The sequence below is a fragment of the Hippoglossus stenolepis genome, chromosome 3 (genome assembly GCF_022539355.2).
Source record: "Hippoglossus stenolepis isolate QCI-W04-F060 chromosome 3, HSTE1.2, whole genome shotgun sequence".
Taxonomy (NCBI): Eukaryota; Metazoa; Chordata; class Actinopteri; order Pleuronectiformes; family Pleuronectidae; genus Hippoglossus; species Hippoglossus stenolepis.
The window spans coordinates 10,684,293-10,710,026 of record NC_061485.1 but is presented as its reverse complement, the minus strand read 5'-3'; the positions used below and the strand labels follow the sequence as shown (position 1 = coordinate 10,710,026).

Below are 25,734 nucleotides of genomic sequence, written 5' to 3'. Positions count from 1 at the left end.
GTAGCATCTACAACTTCTAAGCACGTGCTGTATTCTCTTTTTTGCATCCATATCATCAACAGCAGGAGCCGAGGCCCATGTTCAGCCATGTCTCTAATGTGTTTCCTGTCTGCTCTCCAGAGTACGACCTGTGTCCTAGATACAAATTGCTTTATAGGTGAGGTTGGAGAGGCGAGCTGACTCAGATTTCACATGAAAGGCCATGAAACAGGCGAGCAATTCGTTGTTTGAGGCTCCTCCCCTCAGTGTGACCTCTGTCTCGGCTGGAACCTCCTTAAAACCTTATATGAACTGAAAACAAAAAGTTGCGAGTGTTAAGTGTTCACGGAAAATGACTTTCTTTTGTTCCGATAAGTGGAACTAATTGGATTCCACAAAGTGAGCAAACACTGACCCTGATATTGCATCAGTGATAGACTGAGCCAAGACAAGCCCTCACAATTAATTATAAGTCTCTATTATAAAAAAAAAAATCATAAGTGCCATGGAGTGAGTGCATTGAAGGGTCAAATTCAGCACTTTTACATTGTCTGCTTCTTAAAACACCATTTCTGTGAAAGGGCGTCTGGTTCCTTTCTTACAAAATCATGCTGACGGTGAATCTTTTGGGTGAATAGCAGTGCAACGTCCCATTTTTTATGTTACTCGAGAAATCCACATTGATCCTACCTTCTCACTACCAGCCAGGTCGACCAGGTACAGCTTCCCACTCAGCTTCTGCTCCGTCTCCACGTTTTCCTGTTTGATGTTTATCAGGAAGATGCTATGACTGCGGGAACTGTGCTCGTTCATGTCTACAGAGCAGATAGAGAGGAGAGGAGGGACTTCAATTCAGACTCCTTATCTAAAATGTCATTAAATTAATTATTTTTCATCATAGACAGTTGTTAAGATGTTCACTTTGCACCTCATCATGAATTCGTCACCTTATCTTTTTTTTTTTTTTTACTTGAACTAAAATAAAGTCTGATGTGAAATGTCTGTCGGTGTCTGAACATCAAGAAGATCAACTGAGTGACTCACTGGTGACAGCAACGTGACGGCTGGCCTTTCCTTCATCTATCACATCCATCACTTCCTCAGGACTGGTGACAAAGCGCTCGGTGCAGCCCTGAGTGAAAAGGACACACATGCACACATTCATTTGTGCAGTTAAATATCATCTACACATACAGTACATACACAAAACAAATACTGTATATAGTGTCGCACATAGACGGGCAGACGCATATTTATGTCTACACAATCACAAAGGTTTGCTATTTTTTGCTTATATTTTCATCGCAGTGTCTGTTTGTTGGTCCATCTGCAGGAAAACTCAAAATCTACCAAACAGATTTCAATTACATTTTGAGGAAGGGTGGGGCCATGACCCAAGCAACAACTAAATTCAGAGTAGATAGAGTGTTAGCCTTGGTGGATGTATGCACTTTCCGAACACCCTTCTAGTGGTGTTACGTTAGCGGCTTGATTAGAATCTACTCTAAACAATGTTTATATTTTTTTTAAAAGCTCATAGAGAGTTTAGCTTGAAGATTGAAAACAAGAGAACAGCCAGACCAGCTCTGTCAAAAGGTTGCAGCTTTGTATTGAAAGCTAGCATGGCATGCTAGCTTTCAATACAAAGCTAAAGTACACAGGAAATAAAGTCTGCGACCGGACTAGGTTCCCCAGTTGCCTCTTTTGCATTAACCAACTTGATTAGCTAGTGCTTTAGCGTTTGTTTAAACAAGATTTGTTTGGATTGATGCCTCTGTTGCCACATGAATACCGCCGCTCAAGCAATGTGACGCAACAGAACCACAATGCAATTCTGCAACGCATGAGCGCGTGAGTCCTGCGTAATAATGAAATATTTTTTTCTAAACCTCATCTGTTCTTTCAACATACGCCCATGACACAAACAACATTTACGTCATATATGTACGAGCGTCACATGACTCACCTTCACATAAGGAACTCTGTATTTGTCCTCGTGCACTGAAAGGTTGGTTTTTGTCACTGGGTTGTGAGAGAAAACAAGAAGATAGGTCACTGTTTTACCCAGAGCATTGTTTGTGTGTGTGTGTGTGTGTGTGTGTGTGTGTGTTCATGCTACAATAAGTGTAATCAGACCTGACTGTTCCCTGCGTGTTCGTGACTCAGATGTGTCTAATGTGGTGTGAAAATATAATTCAGTCTCCAGCTCTGAATGCCAAAGTCACAGAGGTTCGAGCATATGCCTCTGCTTATGTCAACGAACAAAAAACTATTTTTTTTGACAAAGCCACTCTTTGGCCCAAATTCCAGCATTGGTCATTTCACATTTCCGAGTCCTATCTTGTCGACGGTAATTCAATTCCTCCTGTTTGTAGTCCTGTTTTGTCCTCTGAGGCCGTGTGCGCAGTTGCGTGTCGGTGTTTGCGTGTTTTTAGCACCATCCTGTCATTTCTTCTCTTTCCAAATACCTCCACAGGGTGTTCGCTGAGCGCCATCGATTCATCCCCCTTGTTGGAGACTCTGTTTTTCTTGTACATGGCTAAAATGTTGCTCAGCCGCTGAGCCCTCCTCTGCATACAGATGTGGGCTTTCACCACTGTCCCTGCTTCCATTAAAGATGTTATCACAGGGATGCTGCCTACAGTTCTCCCTCCAGGCCTCTCCATCATCATGCACCGGTTATATCCAGTGACACGACGGAACTGTTATGTTGCTGTGCTTTATTGTTTGAAGCAGATAAGTAAAGCTATAAAGGAAATGAACACGGTTGCTCTATTTTTCCATTTAACCTCATCAATCATATCTTCTCGACCTTTTACACTGTTTTATAACTGACCACCATTACAAGGACATATGTTGTGGTTTTAGAAGTGAGGAGGAATCTATTAATAATAAAGTATTATTATGAACCATAACTTTGTCATAGATAATAATACATTTTTTCTATTTTAAATTATGTTAAATTCTAGCTTAATTCTATAAAATACCGAGAGTTTTATATTAAAAAGATGCAGATGTGATTTAAGCACTTTTTTTCAGCCCAGAGTTATCTTTGCAATCTTCCTCTCCGGTGGCGTAAAACAGGATTCTGTGGATATTACACATTGATGACTGCTTATACAACGTATCCTTATGTACTTAGATGTATGACTATGTGCTGCAAGATGGCTGCATGTGTACAGTATGAATTATGTTACATGTTGCATCACATTTTCTCATTGCATAGACACACCATCCAGCAGGTCCCGGATTTTATCCAAGTAGATCTCAAAGTAGGATACCTGCAGCGCAAAAGAAAAAAGAAAATCATGGGGCAGTGGATTTTTTGAATAAAAGCAGGAGACAGAAAGAGAAGCTGATACAGATAAATGAGGAGAATAAGATGAATGCTCATTGTACAAATAGCAGTAATCTGTCGCCCACAGGCCAGGCAAGGTATTATCCTCTATTATAAAACTGTGGTGTAAAAGGGACAAAAGGAACAACAAATATTGCTGGATTATCGTGGTTTATATATCATGATTTATTGATGCTCCACTCAGCCAATCCATGTGAGGATTACATCAGAGGTTCCAGCCGAATTCCCACTGAATGTGTCACTGTATGGAACTGAACGTCCCTGTGCGGGTGACAGCTGCATAGATGCACACATGAGCACACACAGCAGATTGAAATTTCCCACAAACCTTTATATGGAATTCAAGGTTCTCATCCATAGCAAATATATGTTCAAAAATGTCCTGAGCGATCCGGGGAATGATTCCCATTCCCTGGGGATTGTGAAGGTTTCCCTGCAAAGAGACAGAGATGAGATGAGAACAAGTGAGCGGAGTGAGATAAATGCAGACCCTGGGATGAATTAAGGGAAGATTATGGTAAAAGACAGGAGAGCTTTTGACTTGAAAAGGAACTGGGACGTTTCCCACAGAGAGTGGTAAAGGAGGTTAGTTCCCACAGAAGAACTGGGGAAGTGAGATACAGAGGGATGACAGTGATGGAGAGAGATGTCAGGGAGAGCAGAGGAGGGGGGTGTATGGTATTTCAAATAAAGAAGAAGTATGTGTGTGTTAATGTGCATGTGGCATATGGCACAGTGATAGGTCTTCCGTTTGAATCCCTTAAGAGATACTGTACCTCCATTGTGTGCGTCTTTCCCGAGGAGGTTTGCCCGTAGGCAAAGATGGTCCCATTGTATCCACCCAGGACATCTGAAATAGGGAGGAAGAAAAGAGGGATGTTAGATAAAAAAAAGGACACGATGTGAATATTAAAAGAAAATCTAACACAGAAAAATAAGACAGGTAGTGATGGAACCGGTTTCACAGTGTACGGTGGTAAAATTCATGATGGTTAGTTGTACCTTATTTATCTTTAATTACAGGGATGTGGTTGTCACAGTAACAGCACCCACTGTCAACAAATTCATGCTTTTAACAAATGTCGAATTTTGTCCTGACTCACAAACATTTGACGTCGACATCTGCCCTCAACGTTACCTTTGTTTTGTGTTATTATTTTATATTTGTTATGTCACTAGGCATCAGATTTATTGTATTGTTCTTACATGAACATACTTGTTGTAATATGTAGATTCTATTTTCCATCTATTTTCATTGATAATTAATATATTATTTAAAATGACCTCAGTCTGTGTATCAAGTATTGTTTTATTACTATGTAGTATTATGGTTTTTGAACATTTTGCCCATTTCAACCAAACACCGATAATACTGATGACCATGATAATTTTGGTCACTGTAATCGTGAAACTAACAGGGAGGCGGACATGTTCCCAGACAAAGACAAATATCTTTGACCTTTGCTCCAAGGACAGATCAAACTGCTTCATACAGAGCGTGTGAGGCGAGCAGCACATGGTATTTAAGCTTAGTTAGAAGCCGAACGACCTCTGTGGCTGCACACAATAAACAACACCTACCTGCAGCGTTAAGAGTCACCAGGCAGCACTGAGTGAAGGACCAAACCAAGCATAAATATATGATTCCCTCCGTTATTCTCTGCTATGAAGTGAAAACAACTCCAACTCACCAGCGGAGGTTAAAAAAAAGCAGCACCCTGCTGAATGTCATATATTACTGCCACAGCCTAATAAAACCAAAAGTGGCAAAAGTCAAACATGGATAAAGAAAAACATATCACCCTGAAAGGACCCGGCTGCCGCAGGTAAACTGACCACTCACAAATCACAAAAGCTTTCAGGTGAGACCATGTCGCCTTCTTCCCCTCGTTCCCCTCTCCCCCTCGTTCCCCTCTCCCCCTCGTTCCCCTCTCCCCCTCTCCCTCACCCCTGGTGTTGCTTTTACTCTCCCAGCCCCGAACACGTCTTCCTCTGGCGCCACGCTAGTCCTAGTGAGACCGAAACTGAGCACGACACATAAAAGAGCAGTGAATAAAGAGCGTGTGTCTCTGAATGGAAATAAAGGCAGCGGGAGATGATATGGTTAGACAGCGGAGACCACCACAAAGGGAAACAAAGAGGAGACAGAGGGGGGAGAGACAGGGAAAAGGGCAAAGAGAGTGACGGTGAAAAAGGGAGATATAGACAGCCGACAAGGCAAAAAGGTGAGTAAACAGAAACATGGATTCATTTCTCTGGCCAGCCTTTCCATCTCGATTGCCCGTTACAGACACTTTTCAGATCTCACTTCACATCTTCTTCCCATTTGCCGAATCCCTAACCAAGACTTTTATTGTCCTTCCCCGCACCACATGATTAATCTTGCCATTTTTCGTCTTTCCTTCTTGCCATCATGGTAATCTAACGCTCTATGAATGTGCCCACCAAAATCCATCTCTTTTTCATGAACTAGTCCAATGGAGTCTCTTTGAAGTTGGTAGAATAATGTAACCTTAACATTGGGGGGGATAAAAAGAGGAAGGGGCACACATGAAGAGAGATTGCAGATAGTATTGGTTTCGTTTGATCTTTCTGGGCCTTGTGCATTTGCCCGTCCCGTCCGCGGGGCCCTGCCGGGATACAAGCACGCATCTATTTCATGCTAATAACTGCGAGTCGTGTGGCCCACATCATGTCGGGAAAATTGGTTTTCTCCTCATTTACAAGGTGCTGCTGATACGGTGAATCTTCTCGCTCCAGCGAGACCAGCTGTTTGCCGTGACTCACCTCTGACAATCTGCTTGGCACAGGTGTTGTAGACCTGTTCCTGGGTGGTGTTGGTGGGGAACACCTGGTCGAACACGTACGTCTTCCCCTGCGAAAGGACGGACAACACCAACAGAGTCAGCGACACAGCGCACGGCACAGTTAAGAGGTTTGTTTTGGAGTGTTGTCAACACCTCAGCCTCCCCAGTGACTCGCTGTAAGAGCCGCACTGGGAAGTTTGTGAAGGGGGGGCACAAGTGTGTGTGTGTGTGTGTGTGTGTGTGTGTGTGTGTGTGTGTGTGTGTGTGTGTGTGTGTGTGTGTGTGTGTGTGAGAGAGAGAGAGAGAGAGAGAGAGAGAGAGAGAGAGAGAGAGAGAGAGAGAGAGAGGGGGTTGCGACTTCACTCACTCATCATGTTTATCGCTAAACATTATGTAAAGCCATATTGCCACCATAAAAAAAAAGTGCCACATCAATATTTCCTTCACGCGCAGTGCACATGCTTTATAGATGCTGTGTCCATCTGTGTGTATTAGGCCTGGATAGCGGTTCATATATCAGTTCAAGAGGCCCATCTGCCTCCTTTTAAGCAGTACAGTATACAGCCAGGAAGTATTTTGTACTATTAAGAGACGGTGGGTGTTTTGAATGGGCGCAGTGCAGCATTAAACCTCAGGCAAAAGACTGGGTGACCCCAAGAGAGGCAGAGAAAGAGACAGAGAGAGAAAGAGAGAGAGAGACAGAGAGAGAGATCGCATCTTAGGTGAAGCCATTAGAGGCTGGAAGACGCAGAGTGATGGAGAGAAGAGAGAAAAAAACAAGTGGAGGCAGAGCCGAGGAGAAATGCAAGAGGGCATGACCATAGCAAACGTTTTCATGTGAGAAACACGGCAAGAGAATATCACACGGAAGGCGAGAAAGAAAGAAAGAAAGAAAGAAAGAAAGAAAGAAAGAAAGAAAGAAAGAAAGAAAGACAAGCCTCTGTATGTTTGACTGAAACAGGTCACATGTCGGCTAACAAGGCCGTCAACCAGCAAACAAGTCTGCAGGGAAATAAACAAGTCCACCAATCAGGCGATTATCGGCCATTAAAAAGGCCACACAGTCAACCAGAGATATATGCTAATTCAGCACACAGGTTTGAATCCCCAGTCAGCCAATTAATTAGCCAGCGAGAATCATTCTGCAGGAAAGCCAGTTAACCCAGATATTCAGTCAAGCACACAGTTGGTCATACATCAGCAAGTTGTTGCTGTGACACGTCTGACTGCAGGTCACGTTTCATGCCGTGTGTGGATCAAACGGCAGTGGAACATAAACAGAAGATGCATAATCATCAGCTGTGTGAAATCACATTTTTACTTAGCTCGGTTTGAAGGGTTTAATATGTGCTGATTTGTTGGAGTAACACCTCGACCTCGTTAGTGATCTGCGTTGAACTTTTCTTTTTTATGCTTTATGTCCTAATTTGATCTCAACCCCTTTTCCCACCTGTACAGTCCACTTGTTTTTGTGTGCAATGGCATCAAATGATGTATTTGAGGTAATGTTTTTGTCTGTTTGTCTGTTCATTTGTTAGCAGGATGACGCAAAAACTACAGGACAGATTTCCATGAATCTTTTTGAAGGATGTGGTACGTGTCAGAGAAGAAGCCAATACATTTTGTTGATCTGTCAAATAATAAGTGATGGCGGACTCACATTTACGAGTGTGTGGAATTTGTTGCAGAACCAGATAAAAATCCAGATCTAGTGCATTTTAATATGTTTTCATGAGGGGGATGCAGAGGATTGCTCTCCAGTGGGTGCTATTCTAGTTTCAGTTCAGATTCATCAAAGGTGCGAGGACCTAGACAACCACACATTGTTTTATCTTCCTGACCCATTAACCACAGAAAGATGACTCAGATTCGTCTGTCATGACTGCCTGCAGAAACCCCTGCAGATTTCTCCGGCTAATTTATTTTATGACTGACAATAAAGGTTTCTTATGTAATCTGTACTGTGTAACGGACAGGATTCATAATGCCGGCAAACCTACATTCCAGCCTCACTTTCATGAGGATTGTATAGTGAGTGTTAGTGGGAGTGCCATGTTACATAAGCAATGCATTAAATCCATACAAGCTCCACATGTCCTGTTCTATTCCTGCCCCTGTACGAGGAGAGAAAAGATACTTTTCCTGTGGGGGGGGTAACACATTAACAATGGTTGGATTATGACAATAAAGTACACTTCCCTCAGGGAAAGTAAAGAGAATTCAAAAACTTAAAGTTCGGAATTAAAACTGTTTTGACAAAGGGGAAAAACTGAAAATTAAGAATAAAGCTGCCGTGACGTTATTATTTTTATTGGTCTTGATTTACTCACCGGTTGCGCTTAATGCTTTCTAACGTTACGTAATCTACCATACATAAAATTTTATTTTAGCCAGAACACATGTTTCTGTCAATTACATAAAAGCCATACAACATGGGAGGATGCTCTGAACTGTACTGTCTGTCTGCACTGGCAGCCTTGGATGAAATACACCAATAATCCGCCGCACCTCAAAGTATTACATATGGGCCCTGCTGCTTCCATCCTTTTAAAAGACACAGTCAACAACAGGCAGAACACAAAATCCCTGCGCAAACAAGTTTGTCAGCGGCATGAATAATAAGCTCCGTTCCAGACTTTCAAGGATGGATAGTTTGGTTGTGTAATTTAAAATTCAATGTTTTCTTTTTCAGGTCAAAAGCACATTTATCATGTTGGTTTTTCGTGTCGCATTCAATTTGAGACTTTGCATTTATCCGTCAATTTGTGCACAAGAGCTAATTGTCACAGAGAAGAGTCTTCTGTTAATATGCTAATGAGAGGTAATGAATGATGAAACCTTCAACTTTATGAAGTCATTAATATTTTACAAAGACGTTACAGTGCTGTTACTACCTCTTAACAATTTTAAAAAATAAACTTTGTTATACATCCCAATAAATCCCATGCATTCTGCTGATGTCAGTTAAGCATAGTTAGACGTGTTTACTACTAGATTTATCTTGTGTCTTATTTATGTGGTTTAAAAGAAATGTTGGAAAATCTAAATAGATATTTTAAGTTGCAGGAAATGGGTATGGAAGTAAATCTGCATCTTGACTTGTAGGGCACAGTGTACAGTGTTTTTTGGGACTTGTTAAAACACTGTCAACGGTGATATTGGTGACAATAGTGACATTGACGTCTGGAATTGTCGAGGCACCTGTCACTCACACTCACATTTATTTTTTTTAAATGTCAGAATCTAACATTGTGATTTTTCTGGCCTTTTGATAATTAAATATTTTGAGACCAATATAATGAGGTGATATATTGAGATCCCATTGCATACAATGCTTTTCTCTTGTCACTCAGTGCTTCTGTACTAACATATTTTATAAAGAAAAGGAGGAATAACATTTCTGCCACCCCCCCCCTAGGAGCTGGAGCTAAAAATGAAGCAGTATTGCTGCAGAGTAAGACGTCGACCGGGACCATTTCCACAGTGACCGCCCACTTTACAGTTCTGGCTTTGCATAAAATAATTTACTTGTGACAGAGAGTGGAGACAGTTTGGCCGAATCCAAGCCTGTATATTTTTCTCTTCCATTTCTTGATAATCTGAACTGTTCAGCTGGTGTTTTCAAGTGCTGTAATCGCAGCTGCAGGTATACAAACAAGCACCCATTCACCGCTGATCCGGGCTGACTCCGGTCCCAATGAGCCAATTTTAAAGCTGCACAACGAGCACAAACCTCACTCAACAAGATTGAGACAGCGGGAAGGAGGGGGAATCGTGTTGTGGTCTTTATCGAAATGGATAAAATGAGTCAGTTATGTAAGCCGGATGAAAAACAGCCCTTTGTCAATCATTTGTTCAACCATTTAAGTAATCTGCTCTTGTGCTGCATATGATTATAGCATAAATGTATCAGACCCTCTGTACGCTCTCTATCTGCACGTCCATCTCTCTCTCAGCCTGTCGTACGCCACGTATCGAAAAATGTGTTTGCTTGCATAATTCAATGCCTGTCTTCTCAATTAGGCACATGCACGTTGATGTGGTGTGCTGGAATGGGAAGCAAATATATGTGTGCATGTGCAATTGTGTGTTTGTGTCTGCATGCGCATGTGTCCAAATAATACATCCAATTATGTTTGTGCATGCTGACATTGTTCATGGCCCTCAGCTCTGTGTGCGTAATGTCAAACACCCACATCTCCTGTCCAGCCTGCAATCTGCTGCCAGGAGACAAAGAGGCAAAGGCTCGCAGGCAGCAACAGCCAGAGAGACCAAGAGGCTGACAGAGAGAGACGGAGAATTAAAAACCACAATAATCAACATCATCATTGGTTGTGGGTAAGAAATAGACGGGAAAACAAGACCAAGCTGAAGAAATCCAACACAAAGGCGAAAGCAGCAGTGAGGAGAAGTGATGGCGGTAAAGAGATCAAGACAGTCCGCATTAAAAGAACCAAAAAGGAGAGACTGAGGGAGCGAAATGCAATCCAGATCAAAAGATGACAAGCGAGGGAAGTGGACAACAGACCACAGGAGAAACAATCGAGTGAAGGCCAGAAAATGAGTTAACAAAAGCAAGGAAAATGAAAAGAAGAGAGGGATGAAGGGCTGCAGCAGCAGGGTTGGAATTTAGATGTGGGTCTGTTGGTGGGTTTCAGACCCTGGGGACCAAAGAGATCTCTCTCTAACCAGAGGGCTTAGCATGGATCTCACAGAAACATACACACAGTGTGCACACTGATTTAAATATTGTGCTTATGTCTGTATGCAAACATTAACTTGCCATGAAGGTGCCAATGAGTTGTCTTTAAAAATGCATTTTTATTAAATGGCTTTAAATTAGACGTTTTATTCATTATCGCTTGGTTAAATTAGTGATTGCACTATGTATTTTCTTGTTTCTTTGTCTGTGAAGCATTTTTGTTATTGTAGTGGTAGTTGCAGTAGTAGGAGTTGTAGTAGGAGTCACAGTAGGAGTCGTAGTAGGAGTAGTATTCTGAACTAGAACAAGTACAAGCATTTATACATCAATGCTAGGATGACAACGGGATATAATAAGTTTGGAAGGTATTTCATCAAAAACCAAAGTATTGGAAAAATCACAATCTTCACCAGATGATAGATCTGAATGATGAGTTCAGAGGCTGTCAACATTTATCGTGAAATTCATAATTCATCGTCATATTCATCATGGAAATAAATCCAAAATCAATTCAAAACTTAATCTTAATCCAATCTATTAGTTGCTGAGATACTAAGGTGGTGGACGGGCAGACTGACCGATTGACACAAGGCTGAGACCTGTTTAGGTTTATGCAACTTAAACTACTTTTTTTTATTTTAAGGCATAAAGGAAATGCATGATATATTTGCTAAGAGTAACAGTAAATCCTAATTTTGTTTCCAGGTAAACTTTACAAGGCATCTTTAAGGTCAAGGGAGAGATTATGGGTAATGTGAAGGTTACAAAACCAACACTGACGGCATCAGTCTCCTGAGTCAAAGTCACACCATTTTCCTCCCAGTGAGGTTTCACAGCAGTGTCATTACCTCATGCTACATCCACCTCTGCTTCAAGCAGACGACAGGCCTCATTCACACGGCCACACAGCAAAGTGTCTTTTCAGTGGCTGAGCGATGGACCATGGCTGCGTTGTTACGATGAGGACTGTCTCAAAGAAAAGGCAAACACAGAAAACAACACCCTCTGCATATGGTGAATATTTGTTGACTGCCAATACTTGCTGAGCCGGAATAACACACACACACACACACACACACACACACACACACACACACACACACACACACACTCTCACTCTCTCTCTCTCTCTCTCTCTGTCTCACAAACACGTGCCCAAAAACTCAAGCTTCCATTCAGAATTTGTATATTCTTAATTCTTTAGGCGTCCCCCTCGCTAACCAGGAGAAATATAGCTAAATGTTTAAACAACAGAGTTAGATGAGGTGATAAGAAGATTAGGCATGTGCTCCTCCTACACAGTGGTGGTCTCTGACTGTCAGGCTGGCAGGCAGCTGCTCACTTTCTTTGCTCCGTGGCTCGTTTGCAGTGGTTCAGTTGGCGTTGGTGTGTAAGCTCGACTCTGTCAGAGGAGGAGGAGGAGGAGGAGGAGGAGGGGCCCTATTTTGTCTTATCAGAGTCTGTGTACGAGAGCCTGTGGTTGCACGTGTGTGTGTGTGTGTGTGCGTCATGGGCGTGACACACACACACACACTCATCAAGTCTCACACACACACACACAAGTCAACATGCAAGCACAGTGGGAAGGAGGAGATCAGGCTGCCAATGTCTGCTCCATCCGTCAAGCTAATCAGCCTTCGAGCCCCAGATAACAGCATCATTAGCGGCTCTCCCGACAACAGAAAACCCCTCACGAGTGCAAAACCTCCAGTCATACAATATTACCAAACATTACTGTATTTCCTAATTCACGCTACTGACAAGTCTAAGCAGAGTGGACGGGCACAGAGCCTCGAGGGCAGAGCAGCTCCCTGTGCCTCACATATACAGCAGAGAAGATTTAATGCCGAGATCCAATGATGGTGGTTCATATTTTGAGCTGTCCTGCAGCTATAGCTTGTACTTATCACCGCGGTTTTTGTAGCATGTTCGTTAATCCCTCACTTAAGGGAAGCAAACCACCAAACATTACATTGCCCATCTAATAATGTCATTTATTGTCCTGTGTCAAGTTCTTCATTTAAGAGCCACACACAGAAGTGGAGCAATTAGTCCCCCCATCAAAGTGAAATGCTTTGCATAATTCATAAGGATGAGTGAGGGGGGAGAGGAGTAGTGGAGAACTGAGGGAATTGAATATCGAGTTTTGTTCATGGAGTTTCAGAAAAAAAGCCGCAACCGCACGATGAACAACAGGAGAGTGAGAAATCAAGAGATTTAGATCCACATAGTTCAGGATGATGAAAACCATGACAGCTCAACTGAGCCAGATATAATAGACACACGTGGAGAAAACACAGCGATAAACATGCTTAGTCTCTAAGTGCGCCTGTAAAATGACACCACTCCAGAAGTGCTCGACCTTCCTGTCTTTTACAGCTGGGTATTAAACCTTCTTCGTCTGAACAACACTCAATCCTGCCACTAGCATCTCCAAAGCTGACTTTAATACCATACTCTGTTTATAAAGATGAACAGCATGTCTCCAATTCCTCCCATTATCCAGAAATAAAGCCAAAATATCCCAGATACGAACAGCACCATCTGCACATCTGGCACATCTGGAGTTACGGTCCTGCCGATACGCACGCCTGACCAATCCTGAGTCAGTCTGACCTGTCAATCATCATGCTTTACCCCGTTTTTACAGCAAATTACCAAATTACAACATGAACGCTTGAACAAACATCAGTGTGAGCTAAAAAAAAAACCCAAAACATTTAATAATAGTCTATTTATTGAACTTTAACTTTCTAGGTTCCCATCCACTACCATGGAGGAGGCGGAACTTATGACCTTTTCTGTAGCCAGCCATCAAGATGCTTTGGCTTCATTTTTGGGGAGCTGTCCTGTTTTCCATCTTTATATTGAGTCTGTGGCTAATACATCCCATCTAATTTGTTTAATGTGCACAATAACTAAAGTGTTTGAAAGATAAATTGTTGTTTTACAGGTCAATATACCTTCACTAGTATCGCAAAATTTGACATAATATCAGGCTCTACTGAATACATGTATACGCCCAGGAGAGCTCAGAACATCCTCCAAGAGTAAAGCACAAAGACAATTGTTACCAGCTCAAATAGACTGCTAATGTATATTCAGTTCTTCAGAGAGATAGTGAGAATAAAAGGGGGGAGGGAAATGACAAGAAGAGGACAAGGAAACACTTGTCAAGACACCTCATCATGTACAGTGACAGTTTGTTCCAGTGCTCGCCTGCAATGTCATGTTTGATTGGGTCTCCAGCCTTAACATGCCTCCCAGGTATTTATACTATGGATTTCTAGAAATACGCAAAAAAATAGAAATTCACCCTGAGAAAGCAAACGAGTTGTTGAATACGAATTGGGAGCAGCGACCTCAACCTGCGGTGGAGAGCTTCGATGAGAACCGTTGACAGTCTGAGAGCCCAGCTGTTAGCCGTCCTCAAAGGGAATATTTGATTTCAAAGGAAATATCGGAGGTCTTGCGGATTCGCAGTTGTTATCTCCATTTCAGCCCACAGCCACGTGCTTTCAGCTCGACCCATGTATAAGTAAATCCAGTCATAATTAATTCACACAGGATGCAAGATTACCTCTGACAGCAGCCTTGTCTGGGTTAAAAGCCAAACACGTTTAGTATTTCACGTTGGAAACAATCTTGTTTTTCAGGCAGCAAGCTTACCTTGCATCATGCCTAGGTACTAATATAGCTCTGAATGTGTAAAGGAAACCAATCAACATTAAGTTGGAATAGGCAATACATCATGTCACAAATATAATTGTATCTGCAGGTTTGCTTATTAAAAATGTTGCATTTATGAAAAGAAAATGATGATATTCCTCAAAACGAGGCCCCACTCGTTTTGAGAGAGAAGCCATCGATCTCTACACCAGTAATTTAATTACTGCATAAACCTGTGAGCCAACTATGCCGACTGAGTTTAGTCGAGACGTAATACTCGGATGAAATGTTAATGCAAGGAACTTTTAATGCAGCGTCCGTATACATCCCTAACCCTGTGCCAAATTGAAATGAGATTTCCAGTGATCCTGGTCCACAGTTCCAATTAAATCTGGATCCGGAGACTCAACACTCTGACTGATCCTCAAAAAGCACAAGTGCCAGAGGAAGACACAGACAGTAATCCACCAACTATGCCAACAAAAATGCATCGCACCACTATAAGCTCTGCTCATGACCTCATGTAGCAAAGAATGAATTATAAATTGAACCATAAAAGGGTCTGGAAGCCGCTGTAGAAGTATATTTCTATCAACTTGGGCACACTGGCAGCAATTATTAAACCCAGAGGAGCTATAGGGGAATAGCTGGCTGGGATATAAAGCAATCGGAGGATTAGCAGGACATTATTTAAATATACAGTAAAAGTCAACAACGTGGTTACGGGGATTCTTTTTGTAATTCAGCTGCAACTAATGACGGAGCCATGCAGAGAGGTAATTTGAAAAATAGAATATAAAAAAATATATTAATTAGAGACTCAGAGAGAGGGGGAAGAGATTGAGTAGAAGAGAGAAGAAATTAGTGTGTCGTGATTATCAATGTTCCTACTGGGAGCCACAGACACAGCTTAATGGTGCTGTCGCCTGGAGAAGTGTTTTTTAAAGGTGCAGGATTGGTTCCATGAAAAGATGAAAACAGAAACCTTGAAACTGACGTCTGCCAAGATCCCTAAGTCTCTCTTTTGTAATGTAGTTTGAATAAAATACTCAAATCATGGGAAATTTGATTAACCTAGATCAAAAGCAGCAAAAGCAGAATGTGCATGAAAGCGTGGCCCCGCTGAGAAATAGGCTAAAAAGCAGCAACCCAGAGTAGACGTCAATGTTCTCAAGTGACAATTCGATAAAGTCAACTGTGATTAATTGAAGGAAACAGGAGTACTGGGCATGCATAGGGCAGGGATGCTCTTTTGCTCTGCTTGGAATTTCCTCCCTGTACTTATAGCTGTCTAATATAGAGCCAACTGCTTGGGGTCTTGCCATGTGCCCACACGTGTGTAAGCATGTGCGGCTGGTTACGATGCACTGCCCACAGATGCCGACGGCCGACATGAGGGCCGGGCAGCATCCTGGGCAGGGCCGTGGCTAATGAGGAGAGGATGCTCCATTAACGCTCCCTGGAGCTTTAAGCCTCGTACTCACAGCCCACTTCTGTTGTAAAATGAGAGAGATGGACACAGAAAGTATTGACGAACTGGCACAAGCTTATCTAACCCTGGCACACATGCATGCTGTGTAAAAATAAAGATGAGCCTGAGTAAAAATAAAGATGAGCCGAAGGAACTGGCAGCGTATCCTGTTGAGTGTGGCTGCTGACTAAATTGGTGTCAGTGTAATATTAATATCTGGGGAAATAGTTAGAGGAAGGGCTGGCAGCACTTGTTGGTTTGGATTGCTGGTCGATGAGGTTCTCCAGAGGTTAAGAGTGTTTTCACACCTGAATTAGGTCCAGACCGAGGTTTGTTTAAATTAGCTCCGGTTAGGTTTGGCTTCCGTTTAGTCAACAGAATTTTGTATGACATACACTAATGTTCTATCACCTAAGTAGGCTGTGTCTACCTATACTTGACATTGATTGGTTTGTAGACGGGAGTGCATCTGACGACAGCGTGTTGTCAGCTTGGCGGCTAGAATTCTTTCCATTTGATTGGAGAAAATTAATGACATGGTCCGTTTTGTTAATTCCGTTGGCACTGTAATAACATGGTGGTATTACTACAGATACTTATGGGTCGAAAGAGATGCAAAGGTTCCCCCACAGGCTGCTCCTCCCCCGTTAGCATAAGGAGGCAAGGCAGTCATCTAGCATGATGGCTGTCTGCACAATAGCATAGGGCACAGGGATGACACTTAGCATGGCGGCTGTTGTACCGTTAGCATTTAGAAACAGGGCCGTCACCTAGCATGGTGGTAGCCATGTTTAACTATGCGTGTTTGCAGGGTGTGAGTTGTCAGAAGCAGGAAGTGTGGGGAAACAAGGGCATGTGTCACACAGGAGAGGATGGTCCAACGCAGTTTTCACACCTGTCACTTAAGTTCGAACTAAACTCAGAGATCTAAAGGTCGTGACATTAAAAGGTAGGTGTGAAAGAGAACTGAGTTAGACGTAAAGAGAATATCAATTTGTGTGGACTCACATCTCACAGGCACCAGGGGCAGATATTTTTCTCTCATTTGATCACATTATTGGGGGGGGGGGCAATAAAAAGAGAAATTTGTCAAGTGCAATTACTAAGGAGGACAGATTCTGTTTCATTCCAATAAGTGATACAATTAAAGCAATGTGTCTGACACATCCTTTATATTTAACTATTGCGGAGCTGCCAGATGACAAAGAAACCACTGACATCGCATCGCTCTGAGGAGAATGAGAGGGAGGTTCGGTCTTTCAAAAGTGCTGTCAAGAGATATTATTACACTATGTTAACCTATACAGTCATCTTTGAAATGCTAAGGGGGGATAACTCTCAATTAATCTTAGGATGGGGGGTCTGGACCCCCCTGTGCCCCCCACAAAATCTGTCCTCTGACACGACGTAAACTTCTACAACTTCACATGAGCCCCCGATATTTAGAAACCTGACTGACGAGAGCTTCCCCCACTTGACACATTAAAACATTCCGAGTGTCTCCTCAACTTAATGAGATGACAGACATGTCTTAGCTTCTTCTTTCACATCTTCCCAAAAGTACTGCTGAGTCATGAGGACAGGAGTGGCGGGATCATTACGCCGTGAAATACAGCCAGACAGAGAAAAATAAAGTGAAGCCCATTTTGAGGAAGAGCTCAGATGGGGGCTTCTGACGTGATGAGTGCAGATCCTGACCCTACACAGCAATCCCATTACACCAGCTAATTGGATAGGGTATGTGCACAGCAGTGATAGAATTAGAGGACTAAAGAGTGCGCAGGGGTGCAGGGAGGAGCAGGTGAGCCCCTTGTACCTCTATTTCGGATTCTGTTTGGGTTGCAGACAGTTATGGTCATTGTAAAGAAATATTCTTGAAGACAAACAGCTCCAGCAGAACTATAAATAACGGAACGTACGAGACAGGTATAGATGACTTTATGCGGCGCCCGACATGCACTGTCAACAATTTGTTTTTACAGCAGCTGCTTTCCGTTCCTATTTTCCTGTAGTGTCTAATCAAGAAAGGGATAGAAGAAGAATAGAGGATGATCCCTCAGCTTTGCACGATAGGAGAATTTGCCGCAGCCCCATTATAAATCAGGCAGACATCTGAGAAACTAATTGGCCGTTGATGACTAATTGGTTAATATTTTAAACTATTTTGCATGCCCGTTTTCTACAACAATAGCCCGGCATACAATCTCATACTCGTAAATCTCACAAGGAGAATTTAAAGCCTTTTGAAAAGGCTGCTCTAATCCTTCATTCTTCCTAAATATGTAAACAGGGTGTATTTCACAGCTGTGAATATACAGCCACCTTCAACGACACAGGATTCTATAGAGGACTTGTAAGCACACAGGGGAGCAGCAGCCAGAGAGAGGTAATCCATAGGATTGTAAAGGGCGTGCAGAAAATAGAGAATCAATAGTTCTTTAATGTGCACATTTCAAGTGGGGTCAGTAACGTTGGTGAAGGGACCAATCTCATCGCAAACAAGTTGAAGGTCTTCACTTTAGGGCTCAAGCCAAAAAATCTAACAGTCGTTCATGACTTTGACAGGGAGGTCAATGTAGGGGTTAGGGACTTGATGTAATGAGGTTTATAATCTAGAGTTAACACAGCCACTCACATATACCCTGAGGTGGAGTATAACTGACTGTTTGGGTAACGAGAAGATGCTTTTTTTTTGTTTTTATGTTTTGGTCTAGAACTAAATCAGCCTGACGTTGCTCTGGGACACAGGTTGATTCAAATCTACCTCTCATCTTGGAAGGTAACGGCTAATGATGAAAGGGACCAAAAGACTCAGCCACACAATGACCTACAGTTTAAGAGACACTGTGGAGCAATTCCACTATAAAGGCTTTTCTCTTAGGCCCTGTCCACACTAGTGCAGATATTTAGCAACAAACTTTTTCATCTGCGTTTGGGCCACTGGTCCGTTAAAATGAAGATTTGAACAAAAAGCCTTCCAAAGTGCAGATTTTCAAGAACTTCCAGTTTGTATTTCGAATGTGCACGTAAAATGAAGCGCTTGCATGGGAAATGATGACATCACAGCTCATTTTGCGCATTGCCCACCGTTGCTTTTTGTAATGACACATTTATTACACACATGCTCCTCGGAAGGTCCCACTCTGGTCTTCGGTGTGGTCACGTGCTTTGAAGTCGGAATGCGGGAAAACCACTAATGAAGTATACAAAATGTGTCGTGTTTATCTGTTTTAGGAATTTAGACAATACCTTCCAATATTTGTGTAACAACGTGCACACATCACAAAAATGGCACTCATGGGTAAACAGTATGGTGTTGAGAGTCGACTACTATTTAAAGTAGATTGATTGTGAATTTATAGTAATTGATCTACAAGTGATGATGGCAGCAACTTGTGTGCCAACATTTTTGCTGACTTTCCGAATTGTTCCAACTGACACCACATGAACGCACAATAAGCAAGCACCAGAAAAACAACAACAAAAAATACATAAATGGTGGTAATTTGAGGGATTGTTGTTTCAGACTTTATTACCACCTAGTAGTCTGGCATCCTTGTTTTTGTGTTGCCGTCTAGACTGATATTTTGTAAAACGAAGGTCATGTGGACTTTCGTAATGGAGGAGAAATATAAAAAAAAAGTAGTCATGTAGACAAGACCTAAGACATTTGTGCAAAGGAATGAAGAAGGATTTAAAAATCTGTGTTACCAAGTTGTGTCATTGTCAGTTACTCCTTCAAGTTACACACAGCCTAAGCATGGCGCTAAAAATAATCACAAGGGTTTACAACAACGGCAGCAAATGAAGCATAAAATTATTTAATTTTGAACAAAAGGCAATGAATATTATGCCGTTTATCCTCTTCAGCACCAGCACGGCTCTTAAAGCTCTTGCAGCTTAGGAGTAATAAAAGACAACAAACAAGCACAGGTTTGAATGACATCCTTTCAAACAGACTCCTAACTCATATTTTATCGTCACACACTGCCACTGGTATGATGCATAATGCATCCCATCTATTTTTAATAAGCCTATAGCCTGTGTACAGCTCTTATGGCACATGCATGGGGCATCTATATGTCTTCGCCTGCTAGCAGAACAAAAATTCCATATCTTGCTGCTCTCCGAGGCAGCTGCAATCATTTATTTATTCACTGAATTCAAAGCGTGATTCATCGTGGCAGTCCTTTTTTGCCTGCCAGAAGATTAGGGGGGACAATCTGGACCCTGTGACGCTGCATTATTGCAGACAGTGAAATACTAGAGACAGCTGTGTCAATCTGCTGTGGAACAAACAGAAAGGCCATGCCCCGGTGCAGTGCAGCCTGAGTACGGTTATTACTGTCACAGAGCTACAGACTGCTGCGGGGGCTCCACAGGTGGTCAAGCACGTCAGAGGAAAAGAAGAAAGGAAAGAAGAGATGAGAATGTGATGATAATAAAAACACTCATTTTCTCTGTCACACAGGTCAAACACAAATAGATGCAGGGAAAAGTGGCTTGTGGATGTGCAGTAAAAGCTTTTTCCGGGTTCTGTGTTTCATTCTGATACAAATGTGTTTCTTTTATGATGAAACATTTGCTGCACTGGGTTCAGGGGTGTGATTCTGCTCGGTACTCTGGTGATTGTGCTACTGTTCCTCTGCTGCTCCAGAATGGATGCTTATTCCTCACTGCTGGTGTCAAGTGGACGGAGCATATAGGAAATCTTTAAGCTCCAGTCGATTCCTAAGTCCTCGCTATGAAATGCATTGTAAGTAAGAGTCAAATAGTAAAAGCTGAGTTGAGTTCTTTGTTATGACGTTCATGCCTGAGCGATCCCCCCCGAGTTAAAAACTAATCGATGATATTCACATTCATTTTCATATTGAAACCCATTAATTCCCACCAACATCTTCCCTTTGTCTACAATAGGAAAGGAGACAATCAGCATCCAACCAAAGGAGTTGGGCTTTTTTACCAGGTTTACCCACGTTTAAAAAAAAATGTGTCTACCCCTGCTAATTCTGGTGTAAATTAAGGAACATGAAGCTTAGAGAACGTTTGTTCTTCTTGTACATTCCTCCTAAAGCCCCTTTTCCACTGGGCAAAGCACCCACTAACATCTGGCTTTTGTCTTGCTCCGATCGGCAATGACAGAAACATGACACCTGGGCGAAAGCAATAATTTGGCAAGACAGTGAGGTGAGAGAGTGCCGCAGTTGTCGGTGCATTTGTACCGTTGAAATCAAGCACCGGGGGCGGAAAATTCCTCTGCTGGCAATGGGAAAGGTGTCAATCGCCTTTTTGAGCACGTTTACCCAAGTTTAAAAAACCTGCTTATATCTGCTGATTTTGGTCGGATCACACGCACAGTTCCTGCTATCTCCGGGCTCCACCAGCCCATTCTATCTAGTCACCCAATCATAACCTGACACGCTCGCCTTGAGCCAATCACCCTTGAGCTGTCAGCATTTAAAATCTCTCTCTCCTGTGATTCAGCTGTCAGTTCAGCACTGCGATTTCTGAGCCACCCACCACCTCCCCTGCACCACCTCAACTCTGGATAACAGGTCATCTCCGTTCAACCGTCCAACCAGAGGCATTTCATGAGACGTCCCAGCTCCGAGCTCCATCCCTCATCATCACCACCAGTGTGTAAGTTCCAGGAGGAAGACTGTTTCCTGCCGGAGTCAAAATGCCAAAGACTATTTTCTTTGTTCACAATAAATCCTATTTTAGTTCTAATTTACTCTTTATCATTAAGTCTCTACTGATTGAAATGATCATCACCCTTCTCTGTAGTTCTGCTCAGTTACAATGGAGGGGTTTTATCATCTTTTATCTCATTGCTGTGGTTTTTATAGTCCACAACTTTATTGTTTGTATTCAGGTCTCATTGCTCTCATCAGCCTCATTTCCTGCTGCAGAAAGGCAGCGAACAAAACGCTCCGACAATCCCACTGTTTGCTACCTGCCCACAACAGAAGGACCGACTTGGGTTCGTAATCCAGCTGCTCAACACACGAGTGGAGGATTTGGCAGCTGAAGAGCCAAATGTTTTCCCCAGGAGTGTGGAAACCTGAAAACATAAACACGGTGTGACACCCCCGAAGAATGCGAATGTTCCTCTGTGTTTGGATTCAAACCGGCAACTGTCTGCCACTGTTTGCAATTTGTGCTGTTTGTTTTACGCAAAACCATACGAAATAATGGAATATGTCCACCAATCCAATGTTACATTGTGTTTAAGCATGTCAAACATGAACTATTGAGAATGTCTGTTAAGTGACTGACTATCAGACCTGGGTAATCGAGGGAAGTCAATCAACCATCATCCTGTTGTTGTCGTTTATAGTGACAATGGTCACAGTTCAGCAAATGTTACATATTCCCACTTAAGTGTAAATGATCCTTGTTAGAATACATAACAACTGCATTTCAATCACAATTAGCATGTCGCTGCTGGTGCTGATTATCGCTCTTCAGGTGCTAATGTCTAATTCACACATTTTGTGTGTTCAGGTTTTATTTATTTTAGCATTTCTTTTATTTTATTTAATGGCGGCACAGTGGAGCACTGTCTTCTCACTGCAAGAAGGTTCAGGGTTTGAATGCAGATTCTGCCGGGGTCTTTTTTGTGTGGAGTTTGTATATGTTCTCCTTGTGTCTTTGAGGGTTTTCTCCACGTACTCCGGCTCATTCCCACAGACCAAAGACATGCAGATTAGGGTTAATTGGAGACTTTAAATCTACCATATGTGTGAATGTGAGAGTAAATGGTTGTTTGTCTCTGTATGTTGGGATTGGCTCCAGCTCCCCCGCAACCCTCAAAGGATAAGCGGTAAAGATAATGGATGGATTTAATATTGGCAGATGCTCATATCAATATCAATAGCTGCTGTGACAACTTCAAGTGCAACAAGTTCAAGTCGTCAAAATTCACATCCAAGCCTTCCGTTTTTCACTCTGGTATGAACGCACTACACGTGTCTCCAGGCAGCCATCACCCAAAAACTTTCCTTCATCAATTCAGAACACATCAACACACCATTTCCCTCCATCTTTAATCTCCCCAAGTCTCCTCCCGCCTGCCGCCCAGGTGCAGTCGAGCCATCACTCAACAGCACAAATCACTGCCTCTGTCAACAAGATCTGAAGGAGAAGGAGTCCTCCTCGGGCAGACAAATGTGGGCCCATCAGCGCTGCCCAGGTCCAAAGAGTTTTTATCAATGGTCAGAATGTGAGCACTTGCTTGTTTCTACACGCCTGCTCGCCAGAATCTCAACTCTCGGGAGACTTTGTTGTCTAAGAGAATGCCAGAGCTACAACAGAAGGAAAACACGCACTTGGAATACATTTGCACACCTACAAGCCAATCACATCCTACAGGCCTCCCATTCATCTGAATAGAAGGAAACGGGGGGGCAATTAGTGCACGACTGGGTATATAAGTACAGAGCTGCACGCTTTTGTTTCCAGACATTATCAGTTTTGAAGGCTCCTGCTGCCATACAAGTGTTGGTAGGGAACAACAGCGGAGCAGTGATTATGTTTTTTTTATAGTGGCAGATCACAGATCCCCCAGTTGGGTAATATGATTTCATTTCCGTTGAAATCTCTTCATCTGTAGGTAAATGCGAAGTGTGCATTTCCAGTATAACCTGGATAAAACAAAAGTGGCGTCAAATACATTATTTGAGGAAGAGATGGAGATATTCTGTAATATTTTAAACTAAGATACACTAGTTTCAATAATTTAATAGTCTAGTTACCATTTGAATATCGCTGTCTTCAACAACAACGACCAGATTGCATTAACAGTAAACACAGTTGCCAGGATTGATGTGAGAAAGAATGATTTCAAGCTGCTGTAATGTCAACCTGCCATCCTCAAAGAGCATCAAAATAATGTGATAATGACAATTCAATCTGTTTGTGGAAGACATCCTGCTGTTATATGCAGCCGGCATATACAAGACAGGCACATGGGGATATCTACCCGGGCAAGGTCCTGCATTTCAATGTGTGTGTATTAGTGTGTGAATGGAAGGTGTCTGACACCACAGTGGGCCGATGGGGATTTTCCTGCCATCTTTATCATCACTGGAAGTCAAGCCCCAGGCCGAATGGGTGTGGATCTCTCTCTCTCTCTCTCTCTCTCTCTCTCTCTCTCTCTCTCTCTCTCTCTCTCTGTGAATGAGTGTGCATGTGTGAACAGCAGCTGTGTGATGGGTGCGAAACTCACATATGTGTGCATGTTTCAAATGCATATGTCCATTCATGTATATATGTGTGTGTGTGTGTGTGTGTGTGTGTTAGCCTCAGCCCAGATGTGCTTTACATCTAAGCAACATGCACATTTGCATCACTGCATTTCTAATCTTCCTCCTGCAGGCCAGTCCTTTTGTCAAAATGTCACAGACGGAGGGATCGCAATCAACCTGTTAACCTCAGCCTCTGGTGTCTGTGTATTCATCAAGCTGGTAAACATTATATACTTTGGTTCATTTGCATTTACATTGCTGCTCCAAAGCAAGTCACAGCAATCTTCAGCTGCTTTCCAGATCCATTTCGCAGGAGGGAAGCGACCCACGGAGCATAATTAAGACTCTGGTTAATATCTGCAGCACCTGAAAATGCACTGGTGCGTTTGAGGCTGTCTGTTAGAACCATCAGCAACATCAGTCAGTTCTGCATGATTGTCTGAGACAGCAGAACCAAGAGAATCCTGCAAATCAATACCACAGAAGAAGAACAATCCTAGTAAAGCACAGTGGTGGGGTCAGGATGCATCTGATGAGTTTTTGACTTCTTTTATTTTTATGGAAATGCTGTCAAAATTCAAGATTGTGGGATTTATTGATGAAAAAAAAAAAAAATGATGCTGCTAAATCATCTTAAAACATGACATGATGTGTGTCTGTTCATTTGGGTCCAGGCTCCTTTTTCTCTGCATGGCTCAGTGACAGGTTTTGGGGAAGAAGCAGCAGCAGCAGCAGCAGCAGCACACACCTGACTGATGCTGATCAGAATATTGATAGGTGCTATACTTAGTTTGATCCAGATGCATTTAAAGCCACCTGGTCCTGTCTGGCCAGTATTTCTTTTTTTTTATTTTTTAAAACGTGTGTGGCAGATGAGAAAGTGTAACACCCCTAGCGTTAACGTTTATGGACTGCATGGGGGAGGAAAAACCAAGATCGATGGAAATAACTTACCCCGAGGATGACAGTGTCTTCTCCTTGAAATATTGGAATGAACTTATCTCCTCGGATATTTTCGGACTGGTTCATCGGACGAAACCGACACAACACCTTGATATTGCATTCTGCATTCGCATCAGCCATTATTGGAAGAAAGAAAAAAGGTTGATGCGCTTCCAAAATATAAAGAGGAATTTACAAAAGATTATTTAAAAAAATCCCGTGTGGTCTTCTCCAGGACGCAGGCAGGAAGCATCGGCTATACCCACAGGCAGAGCGACACTGGCAGGCGAGGCATTTGGAAGAAAGGATGGACTACTACGAGTTCTGGCAGCCGGAATTCATTGAGGAAACTAAAACAAAAGAACGCACGGCCGGGAGTGTTTCCTGTTTTAAAAAGGAGCAAACTCGGGTGCAGCTGACAGCAGATGCAGAGTTGTGAATGTGGAGTAGAGTCCACCGTGAGTGGATAGGCTGCAGGCTTCCTGAGGAGCACGCCCTCTCCCCCCCCCGTCATCCCTGCTCCCTCACTGGGGGCGTGGTCAACTCAGATCCTCTCT

General features: G+C 42.6%; 1 protein-coding gene across 3 annotated transcripts in view; it reads right to left on the bottom strand.

Moving 5' to 3' along the window:
• The window catches only part of kif5ab (kinesin family member 5A, b), a 63,397-nt gene extending 37,721 nt beyond the window's left edge, over positions 1 to 25,676 (bottom strand). For 2 of the 3 annotated variants that reach the window (XM_035153158.2, XM_035153157.2), the window contains exons 1-8: positions 25,190 to 25,674; positions 6,125 to 6,212; positions 4,114 to 4,187; positions 3,666 to 3,770; positions 3,212 to 3,260; positions 1,946 to 2,001; positions 1,024 to 1,111; positions 670 to 794 (exon numbers count right to left, since the gene is read on the bottom strand). In XM_035153158.2, the coding sequence (XP_035009049.2) occupies positions 670 to 794; positions 1,024 to 1,111; positions 1,946 to 2,001; positions 3,212 to 3,260; positions 3,666 to 3,770; positions 4,114 to 4,187; positions 6,125 to 6,212; positions 25,190 to 25,318 (714 nt within the window). In that variant the 5' untranslated portion in view covers positions 25,319 to 25,674. Of the gene's footprint in view, positions 1 to 669; positions 795 to 1,023; positions 1,112 to 1,945; positions 2,002 to 3,211; positions 3,261 to 3,665; positions 3,771 to 4,113; positions 4,188 to 6,124; positions 6,213 to 25,189 lie in introns of all 3 variants that reach the window. The other variant, XM_035153159.2, reaches the window with a different exon arrangement.
• Between the last annotated feature and the right edge of the window lie 58 nt (positions 25,677 to 25,734).